Source organism: Ruditapes philippinarum, unplaced genomic scaffold (assembly GCF_026571515.1).
Source record: "Ruditapes philippinarum isolate M1 unplaced genomic scaffold, ASM2657151v2 ctg1785_1_1_1_1, whole genome shotgun sequence".
Classification (NCBI taxonomy): domain Eukaryota; kingdom Metazoa; phylum Mollusca; class Bivalvia; order Venerida; family Veneridae; genus Ruditapes; species Ruditapes philippinarum.
Window position 1 is genome coordinate 414,765 of NW_026854096.1, and position 17,672 is coordinate 432,436.

The following is a 17,672-nucleotide window of genomic DNA, read 5'->3' on the forward strand; positions in this document are numbered from 1 at the left end:
ACTCTGTCGGCGGGGATGCTTCGGTTGATCCGTCGGTAGAACCTCTACGTTAATTCGACACTCATCCTTTTTTTCTCGCCATTATATCATTCACTGGGTTTTATAATAAGAAGTAGTATTTTATTGCTCTTTGAATATAATTTTCGAACATTATTTCCATAAAACAACATTTTTAACAAAGGGCAAAATGGTTGAACAACAAGTTCTAGCAACATTAGTAACTGTCCTTCCCTTAAGCATTATAAGAAAACATGTTTAAACTCTATACACATGAGCAATTACAAATATTAAGACGGATACAAAAACAAAGTAGCAAATAGAATCCGACTTTAAATTTAAAAGAAAAAAAACAACATTTGCTTATCAATTTTTTAAATATTAAAAATAATAGTAATTTTCCTGCACTTGCAGTATGTGATGGTTTGTATGTCCGTAAAAATATGTAATTTATAAGGGGAATTAGAAGAATTAAAATTTGGACAACGATTGTTATTTTTACATGTACTTATTTGTTATTATTTAAATCTATGTGTATTATATATATATATTTTTTGAACCTCATGAAATAAAAAAACAGTTTTCCTCGTCTGATAAATTTTCTTTTCCATACAGGAGAGTACTTGTATTTAATGGATGAAAAGGGCGAGTGGAAGTGAAAAGTTGGAGTCTTTGAACACCAAAAAGTTTACAATTAAAAAAGAAATGTTCAGCATCCTCCTCGATATGGCAAAACTCACAAACAGGGGAGTTTGTTAAGTGATTTCTATACATATCATCATTCAAATTACCACATCTATTTCTTAAACGTGCATTAAAAACATATGTTAATCTTTCTCGAATTAAATAATTAAAATACTTTCTCGATATTTGTTTCTCTGTCACCGTAGACGGAACACACTTGCAAATTGGTAACCAAAAGAATTATAAAATAGTTTCAGCTATTGGAAACTGTGCGTGAAACTTACTTTTTTGTTTTCGTGCGACTTACTATCCAGAAATTGTTCGTTTTACTTACTAAACACTTGCAAAGAACATTTGTAGGCTACAAACCTTCGAAAATGTATTTTATATGGACTTCTACGATAACAGATGTCAATAAAATGATTGATTTGGTGTCTGAAGTGCAGACAGTAAGTCTATTTTCATTTATTTTGGTACCAAATTATATCGCTTCGTGCGAATTACTATCGCTGAATGTGAAATTTTTGCACAAATCAAACAATGTTCTCAAAAACCACAAAACGTAGGATAATGCACTTTGTATTGTCATTTGAAGAAAATTACCGCGCATATGATACGCTAGGTTTTGTTTTGATTTAAGAAACGTTTGTCACCTTAATTTAACATAATAAGGTACTTACCGGGGCTCAGCAGTCGCAATTTTCTCGTGGGTATTACTATACAAAGTCACGTGATCCCCCACCCCGTGTCTATGTAGCATTTAATTTGCTTGAGAAACTTGTTTAAGCAAGGCAGACTATACAAGCTTCCGTTTTGTTCGTAGCATGAACAGGGTATGGGTAAAACCATGAACTTTCCATAAAATGGATAACCTGCTTTTGAATACTAATCAGAATAAAAAGAATTTGTAAGAACAAGAAAATAAAAAGCAATTAATCTTCAAGTCAGCATTCAAAAGAAAGCACTATAAAGGCCCATTAAAATACCCACTGATTGCACTATTATCAAGGCATACAAATTTTTGGTAAATACACCTATAAACAGCACATGTCACTGTTAAAATCTGTTTACTTATTACAGGAAACAAGTGTAAGTGGCTGGATAGCTCAGTCGGTACAGTCGAGGAACAGTAATCTGAAGGTCTCAGGTTCGTGTCCTGGTCAGACTGCACATTTTTTCCTCGTCCTTTGAAAACTGGACAAAATGACCCTTAAACATAGTTATCAATCATTACAAACCTTGTGCGATACTTGTCTTGTAAAGCCCGGTCACATATTCACGGATAATGCCACGGAAGAGCTACGGTCTAATCGTTCACGGATTACTACGGAAATGTGAAATTCCGTAGGCCGCTACGGTTCCAGTACGGACACACAGTGGTTTGAGTACGGAGTTCGACGGATTTACCACCAAAAGCCCCGAGAGAAACACGGATTGTTACAGACCGACACGGTTTGGTACGGAGCGACACGAATCAGGACGAATGCACTACGGATACACTACGGTCTGCTACGGTATAAGCACAGGTTAGTACGAATTAGTACGGGTCTGATACGGAGAAGAACGAATTGAAACGGAGAAGAACGTATTGCCACGAACCTATACGGACCTATTATATCCGTCCAAAACCTCCTGCATGCTCATTTTCAAGAAAAGAACACTTAGAAAACGAATTGCAGTGTTCAATGATTTTGGCGGAGAGAATTCGGCCTCATCGCGTCCGACCCCCGAGACATATCAGGTCCGATTAAAGTGAATTTCGTGAAGGACGCCGGATCCTCAACAGGTTCGGCCATGAGAGCCTCATACTAAACATGAAGGGGTCTTCGTAATAGCCCATCTCTAGTCCACCATCTCCTCTTACCTGATTAGATATGGGCTAGTAATCATTAAAGAAAAATGTTGATCAATACTGCTTCTCTTTTGATTTTGAAATTTGCTGTTCATTTTACAATAACATTAATTATCGTGAATGTTTATGTTTTAAAAATATGTAAAAAGCTTGTTAATTAATCTTATTATCACTCAAGGGCCAGCGTCCGAGGCTTATGAGACACTTCGTTTTATGTACATATTTACTCCAATTTCACGATCCAAATTAATGTTTGTAAAATATGTAACATTAAATGCTATTCTATTACTTATGAATTGTAGTACGATATAAATATATTTTTACCTCTATGTATGTCATCAAGCAGCTCGACCACTGCCTCCGCATTCTGAGCTATTTCAATATAAAATTGCAGCCAGTAAATGGCAATTATCATTTATTGAATGTTCACGCAAATATGTCTATTTTAACAAGAAGGTAGTATTTATACCCTTGCACATGATAAAAAGCACATGATACTATTAATTTATCCCATGTAGCCCGGGGTTCTATGATATCACGATACTTAACGTTTATCGGAAAATATTTAAATATAAATATCATAAATGAATGAGAATTTTCTTCCATCTTATAATTGAACCTTTTCCAGAACTGTTTGTCAAAAAAATTATTTCAAAAGAACCAATAAAAATGACATTTTTTAGAATATTTTCAATGTCTGCCATTTTGGGTAATTTCAGAGGAGGTTACTACGGTATCAAGGTAATCCCCAAAAAAGCAAGTATGGAAGGATAGATGGGTCAAAACTTTCAAGTTAAGTTGTGAAAAACTTCCAACAGTTAACTTGCTATAAAATTAAAACTATATGAACAGACTATAATTATGTCAGTATATGTGTTTATAACATATTTTAATTGACTTTGTAAAAACCATTAAGGAAATGGTAGTCAAATATGAAGGTTTTATAAAATAGTTTTCTTGTCACAAATACATTCATTATTAATCAAATTAAATTTATTGGCAGATGAAAATGAATATAGTGTGCAAGTTTTACAAATATTAGCATCATCATGTGTTGCTTTTACTAGCAGTCACAGAAAATTTATATAGCTTGATATCATAGAACCCTTGATATTATAGGAACCGAGTATATGTAATATAAATCCGTGTTTATCCGTAACTAAACAGTGGTGGACCGTACCATTCCGTACCGTTTCGTGTTGCAACGCAATAAACCGTGTAAGACCGTGCTAATCCCTGCCTCTCCGTAGTACAACGTATTACGATCGTAGCTTTCCGTGACAATGCCGTATTAATCCGTATTAAAACCGTAGCTTATACGTAGGGTAACCGTACAAATACGTAGTTCTCCGTACCAAACCGTGGAAATCCCTAGCAGGTTGAGGCCTACGAATCAGTACGGACTAGTACGGTTTCCGTACGGACCAGTACGTATCAGTACGGTTTAATACGGACTAGTAGGGATACGCTACGGTTGATTTTTCCGTAGCAAATTTTTGTGCATGTTCAAAAATTGTCAAGGATCGCTACGGATATACAAGGACTACTCCTTAGCTCGAATCTTTTCAAGTAAAGAAAGCGGGACACCTTTCATATTAGATAATGGCTTGGGTTCAGGGGCTTTCTTCGGGGTCGAGACTGGTTCATGGATGGATGATTTATCCGGTTACAACATGGTAGCCCTTAGTGCTGCCTCAACCTTTAACAAAAATATTACCAAATAATGACAAAAGAAAACCACACCAAATCAATTTATGATCTGATAACTTAAAAATCAATACATGTGTGACCAATTGAGAAGAACTGCAGAGTATTTTCAATTTGTTGCATTTAAAATATATATTTTTTATATATTCTATTATCTAACAGCTTGAAATGCAAACAGAATACCTGCAATATCCAATGTGTATTATAATTGAATGCTATCAAATATTCATGTAAATAAATGCCTTTTCATATGTACAAGCAACTGGAGGTCCTAAATGTAGAATTAAAACCTATGCTTAAAGAATATTCAAGTAATCATACCTTTGGAGAAAGATTTCTTGTACTCTGTAAGACATCTTTGGCAGTTTGATAAGTCTGTACATCTGGGGGCTGAGGTAAGGGACTTTCTAAAATATCCGGGACTTCATCAAGTGGAAACTTTGGATGCCATCTTGTTATTTTGTCGTCAGGTATTAATAAAGGTCTACTCAGCTTAGATAAAAATTCCTGTGCAAAAAATATTAAAATTCTTTAAAAAAAAACAACAACAAAAACCTATCAACAACAAGAACAAAACTATTATAACCAAGAAGCATAATAACCTTTAACTGGCTCACAAAACAGACTTTTACCAATTGTAACATTTCAGTTAAATAAATTACAGATAAACTTTTATAAAATCAAATAAAAAAAGCCATAACTCAGTCAAAATATAAGAGAAAGAGGCCTTGGATAGTTACCTCCTATTCTCTCAAATAAGTGTGTGAAATTTCAACTTCCTTCAGTAGTTTTGTAGGTAACAACTTGTACATTAAAACTTAACCAAAGTATGTAACCCATGCCATCGTCTGGGTTAGATAATAACAGTTTCTTTCCTTCGAATTGTCAAGCAAAAAACTGGCTATATATTGAAATAGAAAAACGAGATTGTGACCTTGAGTGTCAAGTTTTTTTCTACATGCCATATTTTAAAGTGGTTGCTCATACCATTTTGGCTGTTTTTTCTTTCTCCAATTCTATATCATGCTTACCACTTTTTTATCCTCATTATCTCTAATCATTAATGTATTTTTTTTCTCAAGAAAACAGTTGTTTTCAAATTATACAATCATTGTTTCACAACTCTACTTTGTGGTGCTGTATAAATATCAAAATATTGATAAAAAATGTTTGTGATGGCAGAGATCACTGTACTGATAATGGGTGATCACTGCGTAGGAGATTGGAGACATCGGCGACGGTTGCACCATTTAGCGGCAATAGTGCGACATGATGGCGGTGGTAGGGGTGACAAGCAAACATGTATCCAGCCTTCCTGAATTATGGCCTGCTTACATTGTTAGCTTTTAGAAAAGAATAAAATACATTGTATTCGATTGGGTGCCTGAATATATGGGATGTCATTTTTATACACGCGTGTTTTTCCCGTTCATACCATGCACGTGTACGTCAAATCATATCATGCACGTGTACTTCAGTTCATATCCTGGACGTGTACTTAAGTTCATATAATGCACGTGTACTTCAGTTCATATCATGTACGTGTACTTAAGTTCATATCATGCACGTGTACTTAAGTTCATATCATGCATGTGTACTTCATATCATGAACGTGTACATCAGGTCATATAATGCACGTGTACTTAAGTTCATATCATCAACGTGTACTTCAGGTCATATCATGCACGTGTACTTAAGTTCATATCATGCACGTGTACTTCGATAAGTTCATATCATGTACGTGTACTTAATTTCATATCATGCACGTGTTCATATCATGTGTTCATATCACGTGTTCATATCATGCACTTCAGTTCTAATGTATGACATTATATTTCAGCCATTCCTCGTTAAATATGCATCGTCATGCACACTATTGGATGTAACTCACACAAATTTTGATGTTTTCGTATATCTAGCGCGTGATGGAACATAAAATTGCAATTAAAGTATGTAAAATATGTTCAGCTTGTCTTTAACACTAAACAAACTGTGGTTTAAAGGCATATTGAGTTTCCTAACAGTTCTGCTTTAATCTGAATGAATAATTCACATCTATATAAATTTGTTTGTTTGCTTTCAGATACACAGGTACCCCAACAAAGTTATAAATTATCTATTACATCATTGTGATGTTGTTATAAGAAGAAATAAACAATTTATGTTTCTTGGTTTTTGAGGTTATTTCCTTTTATTAAAGCTGCATGCCTCGAGATGAGGGACAATGTTTCAAGAAAAACAACCTTGATAAAAACGTACGTTACGGCTTAAAATGCATGCCTACATATGAGCCAAATTATTTCAAGAAAATCAAACTTGATATAAATGTACTAAGACCTTTAAAAAAAGTACAAAATATTCAAAATTAAAGATGTAATTTACATGAATTATGCAATTCCTGACTAATTTTGCAGTATTTCTCACTGCATGACTAACGCAAAATATAGGACAATTTTTGCATAATCTGATCTATTTTTGTAATTCTCCTAGTTTAAAAGTGCTGTTTGCAATGTGTAAATTACTTTCTTTGCTCTGTTGATAATAGTTTTACTTTTTAATATATTTAAAAAAAAACAACTTCAAAAATACGAATGAAGGTATGGTGCTTTAATATTTCTTAACTCATAACTACGCATGGACTTTTGGGTATATCCATTCGTGTTTCGGCTGATCTAAATCAGCACTGGTCACTTGGGTAGATTCGTGTGATGGGATATAGGAAAATTTATATTCAAACGTTAAAGAAACGTTAGACGTATATACCCCATAATCGTATTTTACAGAGCCCCTGGAAACGACTTTTGAAATATTTTTGAATTGTTTTTTTCTATCACGTTTTAAAAGAAATTTCTGCGTCTTTATCAAGTTTTATCAGGAAAATTTGATGATTTTTTTCATTTTGTACGACATCGTAGTCTATATAAAGAACAATTTATGTCTATTTTTACTGTCAAATTCTATACACATATCATATTACAGTAATGATTCATATTTGAACGGATTTGTTAGCTAATTAACAAATTTTATCATATAAAATTGGATTTTATTATATTGCATTCAAAGATTAACATGCCCTCTATTTTTAGGCACAGTCCAATTAACTATACAAAAACGTGTATTGTACCTTTATTTACGCTCCACTGCCCTTATAAACATAGTGCAAAAATTTAAACATACAAGTTAAATTCCATATTTAAAGGACGTTAATTTCGAATTATCTTGTAAATTTAGCAGTAATAATTAATTTTAGATAAAGAATTATTGTGCACAAGTTATTCTTTATACATAAAGCTATTAAAACAGTTTCTGCATTTGTCAGTTCATGTAGATGCAATGTCACTGTAGTTAAACTTTAAAAAGATAGTATTACTTAACGTATAAGTTCGTCGGGTAGAAATTCTTTTTCACTTTAGTTAACGAACACTAAAAGTTGCATAATTATGGATCATAACATAACTCATTCTGTATTTATAAGACGTTTTTGACAAGTTTGAATTAGTATATGTAATGATAGTAAAATGTTAACAGAAATCGGATAGCAGGGACAAAAACAAAAAATGGACAAAAAGAAGGGATACAGTCTTGATCATCCGAAACGGGTAAATATTATTACCTTTTTTTCGTTTTTTACACATTGAATGACATTGTCGTATAGTTTAATGTTGTTCATTTCACTTAATTGTAAATCAGTTCGTAGTTTGTGATGAAATATTCTTGTAGTGATAAAGCAGTGTCATTGAAAGTGGGCTGTCTTGACTGTTTAATTTACAATTTTTGTCGTTTTGTTTTGTGTGTTAATATATACAGTTAAAAAGTAAAGTTAAGTTGTCAAAAAAGCTTAGTTATTTTGATATTGAATTGATTGTTATTTGTGATTTCTTAGTTGAAAACAGTAGTACATTGATCATTACATTCTTAAGTACAAAACATGTTTACCCCATCAATGTATATACATGAATATTGCACGCATACATGTATATATTACATACATGCCTATTGTACTATGTATGCATTCTTTAAATGCCCAAACGTTTCGTTAAAAATGAATCCGATTATATATGCAGTTAAAAGCTATATAATTCATTAGTTGTTATAATAATAATAATAATAATAATAATATTAATAATAATAATAATAATAATAATAATAATAATAATAATAATAATAATAATAATAATAATAAATAAAAATAATAGAAATAATGCATATACGCAAGTAATGCTCGGCTGTCCAATGAATCCTGTGGTACGAGCGAAACCAGAGCGTCGCTTATGTATAACCCAAAATGCACTTGTCCAGCTTCCATTTCTTTTGCGACTGTCAATTTTAGAAATAATATCGGTTTCATCGGCGTTTAACGGCTATTTTACATTTGTTTGGAGTTTTCATGCGTGTAGGAATTGACCACGGATGTCGTGTTAGAATATTAAATTAGGGGATATTGAAATGAAATTTAAGTAACAAGATGGAGACTGGTCAAACTACGCGGACATGCGGACTGACCTGCCTCTATGCTTGTGGCAAACAAAAATAACTTCCGGTTTCAGAAATGGTTAAAACGAATTAAATCTTTAGTTGAATGTTGTTAAATTTATTGAAATCTGATGATACAGTTTTTCTTAAAATCTCTTTGTGATGGACTACAGCAATTCAGTAAAGTATAAATGTCATCCTAAAATGTCTTAGAAACTTCTTATTTATCAATATATATTTTAAAATAATGAAAATCATACACTTTAGGTTGAATCCTCACTTATATGTTAGTTTAGATTTATATGTCCATTTAGATGGACATTTTATTGATTGTTTTGTACACGCATTTCACACTAAATGGTCGGTCAAATAAATTCTTTTGTTATTCACACAGTCGGTGTACACATGGTATAATAGTAATTCAAAGCAAAATCTAAATTGTTGACTGTTTTTGAACATAAATACATGTACTGTCAGAATATTGACCAGGCCATAAGGACATATTAAACTGGGTATTAGAGAAAGTGAACTATATCTCTCAATTCCATTGACAGTTAGGCAATAAAGTAGATGAAAAAGTAAAAAGCTTCATCCATCTAATTTTACATTATTACGATATTTTATTTTTCGGTGTCCTTGTTTGCTTGTGTACATATAAGAATTTTATATAATCTTGTGTTATTTTCATTATATATATAACATGTATATTTAACCCATTTTTGTCCAAAGAGTGATGGACAAACAGAGCGCATCAATCAAATGCTCATATTTCGGGAAGGTCTTCGTGATTGAATGAATTTTAATAATAGATAGCCCTTGTTATCACAAATGAAAATATTTTGTTACATCAAATGCGTTTTACTATTATGTGTCATGTTCAGTTTTCTATAGTATTTGTTGTTATACTTATTGTTGCATAAAACTGATATACAAAGTATAGTAAAGCGGTTTTCACGTAAAAATAACCCGGCGAATTAAAGTTCTATGCAATTATATAATTAAAAATTATCTCTTCTATTGTTTGAACCGGGAGTGATTAACCTTTGTCACTAGTAATGAGGAGACAGCCGTTGGCAGCTCAATTTATATTTTTTTTTTTATTTAAAAAAAGCCCCAAAACAAACCTTTAACTTTGAATAGACTGTTACACATTCAAAGCAGGGTTTCAACCAATGACATAAATTCAGCAAGTTAATTGTTATCAATTTTGTTAATAAGCAGGTGGGCATGCCATGTAATTACAAATAACTAATTATTTATATCGAATGTCTAACAAAAAAGCCGTTTATACTTGTGCATATATATCGAAATACAGTTGCCCTCAAATATTATACAAATGTAGTGTTACTTCTATCAACATGTATTTCAAAATGACACGAACGAAATGATCAGTTTTAGAAAATGTGAGTAAACAAACTTTAACTTTGAACTTTCAAGTTTACATTTTTTGAGTCATTTAAATTCAAATATACACTAAACTAATCAAAAAATATATTGTTCGTGCTTTCGAAGCATACACGTATTTAAGAGGGACAACTTTCGGGGTGGAAATTTTGCCACACTTTTAATGAAGTAATATAATTTTACATGCATTATTTCATTAACATTGTATCAAATTGATTCAGTTTATTGCGTGTTTCAAAGTTTCACCCGGTTAACCTGTATACTACATTCGTTGCATATAAGAAAGAATTTAAACCCAATATTTACTCTTAGTATCATGTTCAAATGCATTGTTAGAATTTTAAACTAAATGAAACCAAAAAAATTTGAAACATTTATTTGTACTATTAGAACAGAACCATGGATTGACTCAGACATTCTTAGTGTAATTAATGAAAGGGATAAAGCTTTTAATAAATATAAATGTGATAGAAACTGTGATAATTATGATTCATTTAAGTCTCTCAAGAACAAAGTTCAGTATCTTGTTGCCAAAGCAAAAAAGGAATATTTTACTAATACACTGGATGAGAACAAAAATGACTCAACCTCTTTATGGAAAACTGTTAAAAATCTTGGTTTGCCTTCCAAGAAGGGTTCATCTTCAACCAGTTCAAATATTTGTTTAAATATTGATGATAATGTGTGTTTTGAAAAGAAACTTATTGCTGAATCATTTAACAAATTTTATACAACAGTTGCATGTAAACTTTTTGAAAAGTTACCAGAAAGTATGCATAAATTTGGTACGAATTTTGTTAATACTTTTTATGCAAACAAGGGTGTTTTTGCAAACAGTTTTTCTTTTTCCATTGTTTCTGAAAGTAAAGTTCTTAAATACTTAACTTCATTAGGTGTCAAAAAAGCTACTGGCTTAGATGGTATACCCTCACGTTTTATCAGAGATGGATCCCCAGTTATTGCTAGTCCATTAGCTCATATCATAAACTTATCCCTTATCCAAGGTCAAGTCCCTGATGATCTTAAATCTGCAAGAGTTGTTCCCCTCTATAAAAAGAACGACAAATTGTCTGTTGGTAATTACCGGCCTGTGTCCATTTTAAATGTTGTATCTAAAATCCTTGAAAAGGTGGTTTATGACCAGGTTGAAGCTTATTTTAAGGATAAAGATCTGCTGTATAAATTTCAATCAGGTTTCAGGAGTGGCTTCTCTACTGATACTTGTCTGATTCACCTTACAGACTTTATCAGGTATGAAAATGATAAAGGTAATGTTGTTGGTATGGTGCTGCTGGATTTGCAGAAAGCGTTTGACACAGTCGACCATTCCATTCTTTTAATGAAACTGCAAGCATCAGGTCTTAGTATTGACGTCCTAAATTGGTTCAAATCATATTTATCAGATAGACAGCAGCTTGTAGATGTCTCTGGTACTTATTCTTCCAATTCCAAAATAACATGTGGTGTTCCTCAGGGCTCAATCCTTGGACCCCTTCTCTTTTTAATTTATGTAAATGATATGTCAGCTGTGGTCAAAAATAAATTGCTTTTGTATGCTGATGATTCTGGTATCCTTGTATCTGGTAAAAGTTTATCTGTTGTTGAAAAGGCATTGACAGATGATATGGAATTGGTCAGCCAATGGTTAGTGGACAATATGTTGTCATTGCATTTGGGTAAAACCGAGTCAATTTTATTTGGGTCCAGGCAAAAACTTAGGTCACAATCTAACCTGCATATAACCTGTTCTGGTACATCCATTGAATCAACTTCATCTATCAAGTATCTTGGGATTACTATAGACCAAAATCTGTCATTTTGCGCCATGGCCGAGTCTGTTCTTAAGAAGGCCAACTCTCGGTTAAAATTTCTTTACCGCAAGAAAGAGTTCCTTACTCAGCATACCAAGAAACTTCTGGTTATGTCTCTTATTCAGTGTCACTATGATTACGCATGCTCTGTTTGGTATAATAGCTTGACACAGTCTTTAAAAAATAAGTTACAAACTTGTCAAAACAAAATAATGAGATTTGTACTTGACTTGGACTCTAGAGCCCACATTGACCCATCCCACTTTAAGTCCCTTAACTGGTTACCGGTCCACAAAAGAGTTGAACAGATAATGTTGTGTCATGTTTTTAAGATAAAAAATGGCCTATCTCCGGATTACATGTCTGAACACTTTATTTCACAAGATTCCATTCATAATTATAGTACAAGACTTAGTCAAAAGGGTGGATATTGTCTACCTAAGGTCAAAGGCCAGGGTTCTAAATCATTTGCTTTCTCTGGTATTAAATTATGGAATGATTTACCTGTAAAGTTAACGGAGATCAACAGGTTACTAAGTTTTAAGGTTGCCATCAAAAGTCATCTTATGAACAGTATTTAAAAAAATTTTTTAAACATGTTTTTACATGTTTCGGCTCTGGATTTTAAATTGTCTGCCATTTATCTTATTACAATTTTAGTAATGTGTTTTAAATCCTAGCTGTAAACAGGAGTATCATTAACTCAAGATTTGACTGTGATATACATTTTTATGATTTATTAGTATTTTTAAACATGATTATATTAAGGTTTGCCTCTCTATGTCATGCCGCTAATACAAAGGACCACAATGGAAATAAGAGCTTTTTTGCCCTTTTTGGCTTGCGGCTGCAAGCCATTTCATTTGGAAAACCTGTTCCGGTTAGGTGGTTTTCTGCTTACATTTATAAGTGCATGATTGAACGGGAAACCAGCTGAAATCGTGCCAATCGCAACTTTTCGGCCTTTTCCGTCACTCTTCGGATTAATGATAATAGCCGATGTACTTCCGATTGCAATCGTGACAATTCAGGCGATTCCGTCATACTGCGGAATCAGACGAAGTAATATTACGGAAATCTAAGCTATTTTAGTTACTTCGGTAATCCCAGTTTGTTTATATAAATAGGATTCGTATTTTTACTTGATTTATTGATTTAAACCGTAATAAATTATAAACGAAATTGTTCCGTTTCAATTCTTTTTCAAGACGCAAAAGTTAGTTTCTTTTATCATTGTTTTTTGTCTGTATTAGTTTTACACAATAGAGGATGTTGACTGTAGTAGTATTCCGTCTTCAAAGGGTGGTCCAAATCACACAGTGCATGATCGAGGTAATCTAAAAATAGCCCATGCATATCATTAACCTTACCACGTGTTTATTTATAGATAGCGCATCGTATCTGGGAACATGCTTATTAATTAAATGAAATGTGCACACTTGTTTCCTTTCAGTATGATAGATCTTCACGTTAGTATTTTTACGATTGATTATTTTCTTTATTAGTTTTATACAATAGAGAATAGATTTCAAATCGTTTTGACAAAAATATTCGTTTTTACAAAAATAAAAACAAATAAATATGTTTGGATGAAGGCACAACTGTGCAAGCCTTTCCTTTTAAAAGGAAACTTTATTTGTGTTATCCTTGGTTTTGGTGAGCATGTCATAGTTTTACTCGTATGTGATATAGTATTTAATAATGCTTATTATTTTATCCTATGTTATATTGTCAACTATGTATATGCTTCCTTTGCCGAATTAAATCTATCTATCTATCTAGTATTATACAGGTGGACTATATTTATAAGTACTTAGAGGTATTATTCTGAAAATAATTCTAAAAACGGTCAAAAATAGAAACCTTAAGAAACGCCTAAAACTGCAAAATTGAAAATGTTTCAAACTATCATCAAAATGGTAATTTGCAAATTATTATGGCACTTTAACACTTCCTGTTTATTAAGGTGACAGTAACTCATTTCCATGCATTAATCATTGCATACATACATTCATATCAAATAATGCATGAAATGCAAATGAATTTTGTTGTCAAAACATTTACATTTTATGATGAGCATGTATAATTGAAGAAGTGTTATTTGGTCTTAAGAAAATTAGCATAATATATAATTTAATATACGTTTTGCACAGTTTTTTGTCAGTTGCATTAAATAAATCGGCAATGTTTTGTAGCGTATCCAAATAGAGAATGTAAAGGCTTGGAGTGTACGTATCGTTCCGTTCATAATTACTTCATCATCATTTTAATGTATTGCTTTTAACCCATAGAAATGAGTGGGGGTTCGAATCCTTTCAGGGACCTTCTGAGAAAGCTTCCGAAGGTCAGTGGTTCTTCCTCGCGCCCATTAAGGTACAGATTGGCATTTAAGATCTTCATTCAGAAATATTATTTATGTCATATCATAAGACAAAGACAATGTCAGTGTGATTTTCAACTTAACCAATGCAAATAAAATTTGTCTTGTGCTTTTCAAGGATGATTTTTACTTTAAGAATCATTTTCTTCAGATAATGTAGATATTCGTATCGTAGATATTCTTATCGAATATTCTTTGTAGATATTCTTATCGAATTTATGGATAATATTTTACTCGATAACAAAATTCTTGTCATGTTTTCTTTCTTTAGGTACATGCGCTGATGACTAAACGTCTTTTATAACAATTTTGAAAATGATTTTTTTTAACTACGAAAAGAAAAGATTACAGTATTGACGAAATAAGAAATCATATATGTACTGTAGTGCTCCATTAGTAAAATGCACGTGTAACATGAACCCAAATGTCCATTAAGCCCGAAAAATGATTTATTTTATTGTTGTTGAAATTTCGGTATCTATTTTCGAAATAAGTACTTATTTGACATATAATTGAATCCTCTTTTGTCTCTAAAGCATTTTGGAAATTTCTGTAGATAAAGTGATTTAGTATTTTGGACGGAAACAACTTCGTTTACAGATGAAAAGCATTTGAATTGCACTAAATATATTAATACAACACAAAACACACGTTTGCCTTTTCTAAAGTAGAATGTACGATTTCATTTCTGACTTAAACAAGATAACAAGAAAAAAATATAATTTAAGCTTTTATTTCAGTCAAAAGATAAAGAAGTTTACATAGGCGGTGCCTATGACAACGGAACCTATGTTTCTGATGATTCTAGACAAGGTCAAGGTGACAGGTACCCTAAATCAAACACTGGTTCATCTGTCGAAGATCCTCAGTTTGGAACATTTCGGCCGAGGTAAGACCAATTGAAGAATCTTTCAAGATAAAATGATAGTTTATCTGTAAACGTAATTTATTAAAACCTGCACTCTTATGAAGTTCCAAAACAATGCAAAATGTATGGTGGCTGATTTGGTACTGTTTGCGCGTTGCGTTGTCGATAGCGACAAAACAACCTATATCGTTATCGCCTTTTCGTCTTGTTGCTAGCTAAACTCGCCAAACGGCGCTTTGTCGCACGACCGCCTTGTCGTCCTGTCGCTAGCAAAGCACGCCAAACGGCGCGTTGTTGTGCGGCGCGTTGTCGCGATGTCGCCCTAACGCTAGGCTTATATGTCAATCCTTCGATTTGACCCGAACGACAATGTGACATCGCGACAACACGCCACAAGACAACGCGCCGTTTGGCGTGCATCGTTAGAGACAGGACGACAAGACGAAAGTACGACAACGTGCCGTTTAGCGCTTTGTCGTGATGTCGCTAGCGACAACACGACGCACAAAAGCGTTCCAAATTAGCCACCATAAAAATGGTATATATAAGTGTTATAAGTAGACTGTGTCGCTGCTTTCAAGGAATAATTTGTATCCCCCGTCATCATCATCATCATCATCATCATCACCATCAACATCATCATCATCATCAATTATTACAATTATTTTTAGTAATAATCAATTTTTTTATTAATAGTTCAGAGACTGGTGACAACAAATATTCCAATACGTCATCGTCAAAACGTACATGTATAGTGATAACCGTACTCATAGTGGCACTGATTGTCGTCATCGCAGCCGCCGGTGCTGTCATTGCTGTAATATTACTCCGAGACACAGGTTAGTGCACGTTATTGTGTATACCATTTCTACTGTGTAAAGTCCAGATGTAATGAACCAATTTGGACTTTTATATGATAAGTCGATGATGGAACTCCCTTCTCCAACAAGTAATAATTTTAGCAGTGCATATTCTATGTTGATAATCAAAACCTCTCGAAACTAGACTGATCTAGATGAAGTTTACATTGGATAAGGAAGATTAAGAAAAAATGGTTTTAAAATGTTTAGGATATCATGTCTTCAGCACGAGGTTTCTATGAACTTAAAATGTTTTGCAACTATAAACAAATATAAATTTGCAATTTTATAAAAATTCGTCATCATATAGGATTTATTATTATGACTATATTCAATGAGTGTTCAATATTTCAATTCCACGCCATTTTCTATATCATTTAGTCAAATTACAAATTTCTTTCTAATGATTTTGTTTTCAGATGAAAGTTTCTCAGAATCGAAAACTATGGAAAGAATAGGTAAATGATGTTGAGAGGAACTTACCTACGAAAGACCGCTGTTGACATTTCAACTTCTTAAAATGTTAAATTAAACTTCGTGATTTCACGATTCAACTTCACGAATTTGTGAAGTTGTAATTGTGAATTCATAAAGTTGAATTCGTGAATACGTGAAGTTTAAATCGTGAAATCATGAAGTTAAAATCGTGAATTCATGACGCTAAAATCGTGAATTTGTGAATTCCACATGTTGAAAAAATGAATTCAGGAAGTTATAATTGTGAATTCACGAATATGAAATCAGAAATTCGTGAAGTTGAAATGTCCTCATCGGTCTTTCGTACTTACCTCATTGAATACTTTACTTATAGTGATTCTGAAATAATTGTAAAATAATTATAGCTTCTTTATAGCATCAAGGTAAATATGTTTTATTATATGCTTTAACAAATTTCATTGGTCATTAAATACAAAACAGCAAATATGTACTCGTCATGTAGTTTCAATGTTTCTTCTTTAATGTTTGTTTTCATTCTACTCATTAAGGTTTTCTTGTTTAATTTTGAAGTGTATAAAGTTAAAAAGGGGCAAACAATCATTTTATAGTCATGTCATTTTGTTGAAAAAATACATGTTTTTCAATCTCATGAAAATCAGACCATCGATCAGCTACCTGGCGAAGAGTAACTGAGCGACAGATAGGATTATGATTGTAATGAGATTGCATGTTTGTAAAACTCAAGGCATAAAATACGCAGTTTGAAAATTAACATTAAATTCTAATAATAACGTGAATACTGTGTTTCAGAAGTAACAAATTAATATATTTTTTTATATGTTCAATTTTACATGATTAAAACAAAAAGCGTTTTTTGAGATATTTCTTTTATTCTAGTCCAGAAAACCGTCAAGGGAGAAGCCACTATAAATACTAAGAACTGGACAGATACATATGAAGACAAAAATTCAGTTGCATATAAAACCTTAGAGTTAGAGTTTATTGACATGGTATGTATAAATTCATCTTTTTTATCAAATATAAATCTAAAGAAAATGCAGAACCAACCATACTTTATTTCATTGAAAATAAGTATGAATTTGAACTTATAATAAAATTGTCAGTTACCCTTAACACCTGTTCAATGCTATATTTTGACAACATTTTTTACCGCGTTAAAACAATATATTTCAATCTT

General features: G+C 32.4%; 1 protein-coding gene across 1 annotated transcript in view; it reads left to right on the top strand.

The window, feature by feature from the left end:
- Window positions 1-7,426: 7,426 nt before the first annotated feature.
- The window catches only part of LOC132738912 (uncharacterized), a gene marked incomplete at its 3' end in the record, with an annotated part of 51,108 nt that continues 40,862 nt past the window's right edge, over window positions 7,427-17,672 (top strand). Inside the window, 5 exon segments of the mRNA XM_060726525.1 lie at window positions 7,427-7,839; window positions 15,049-15,197; window positions 15,873-16,015; window positions 16,456-16,494; window positions 17,372-17,484. Coding sequence (XP_060582508.1) covers window positions 7,798-7,839; window positions 15,049-15,197; window positions 15,873-16,015; window positions 16,456-16,494; window positions 17,372-17,484 — 486 coding nt within the window.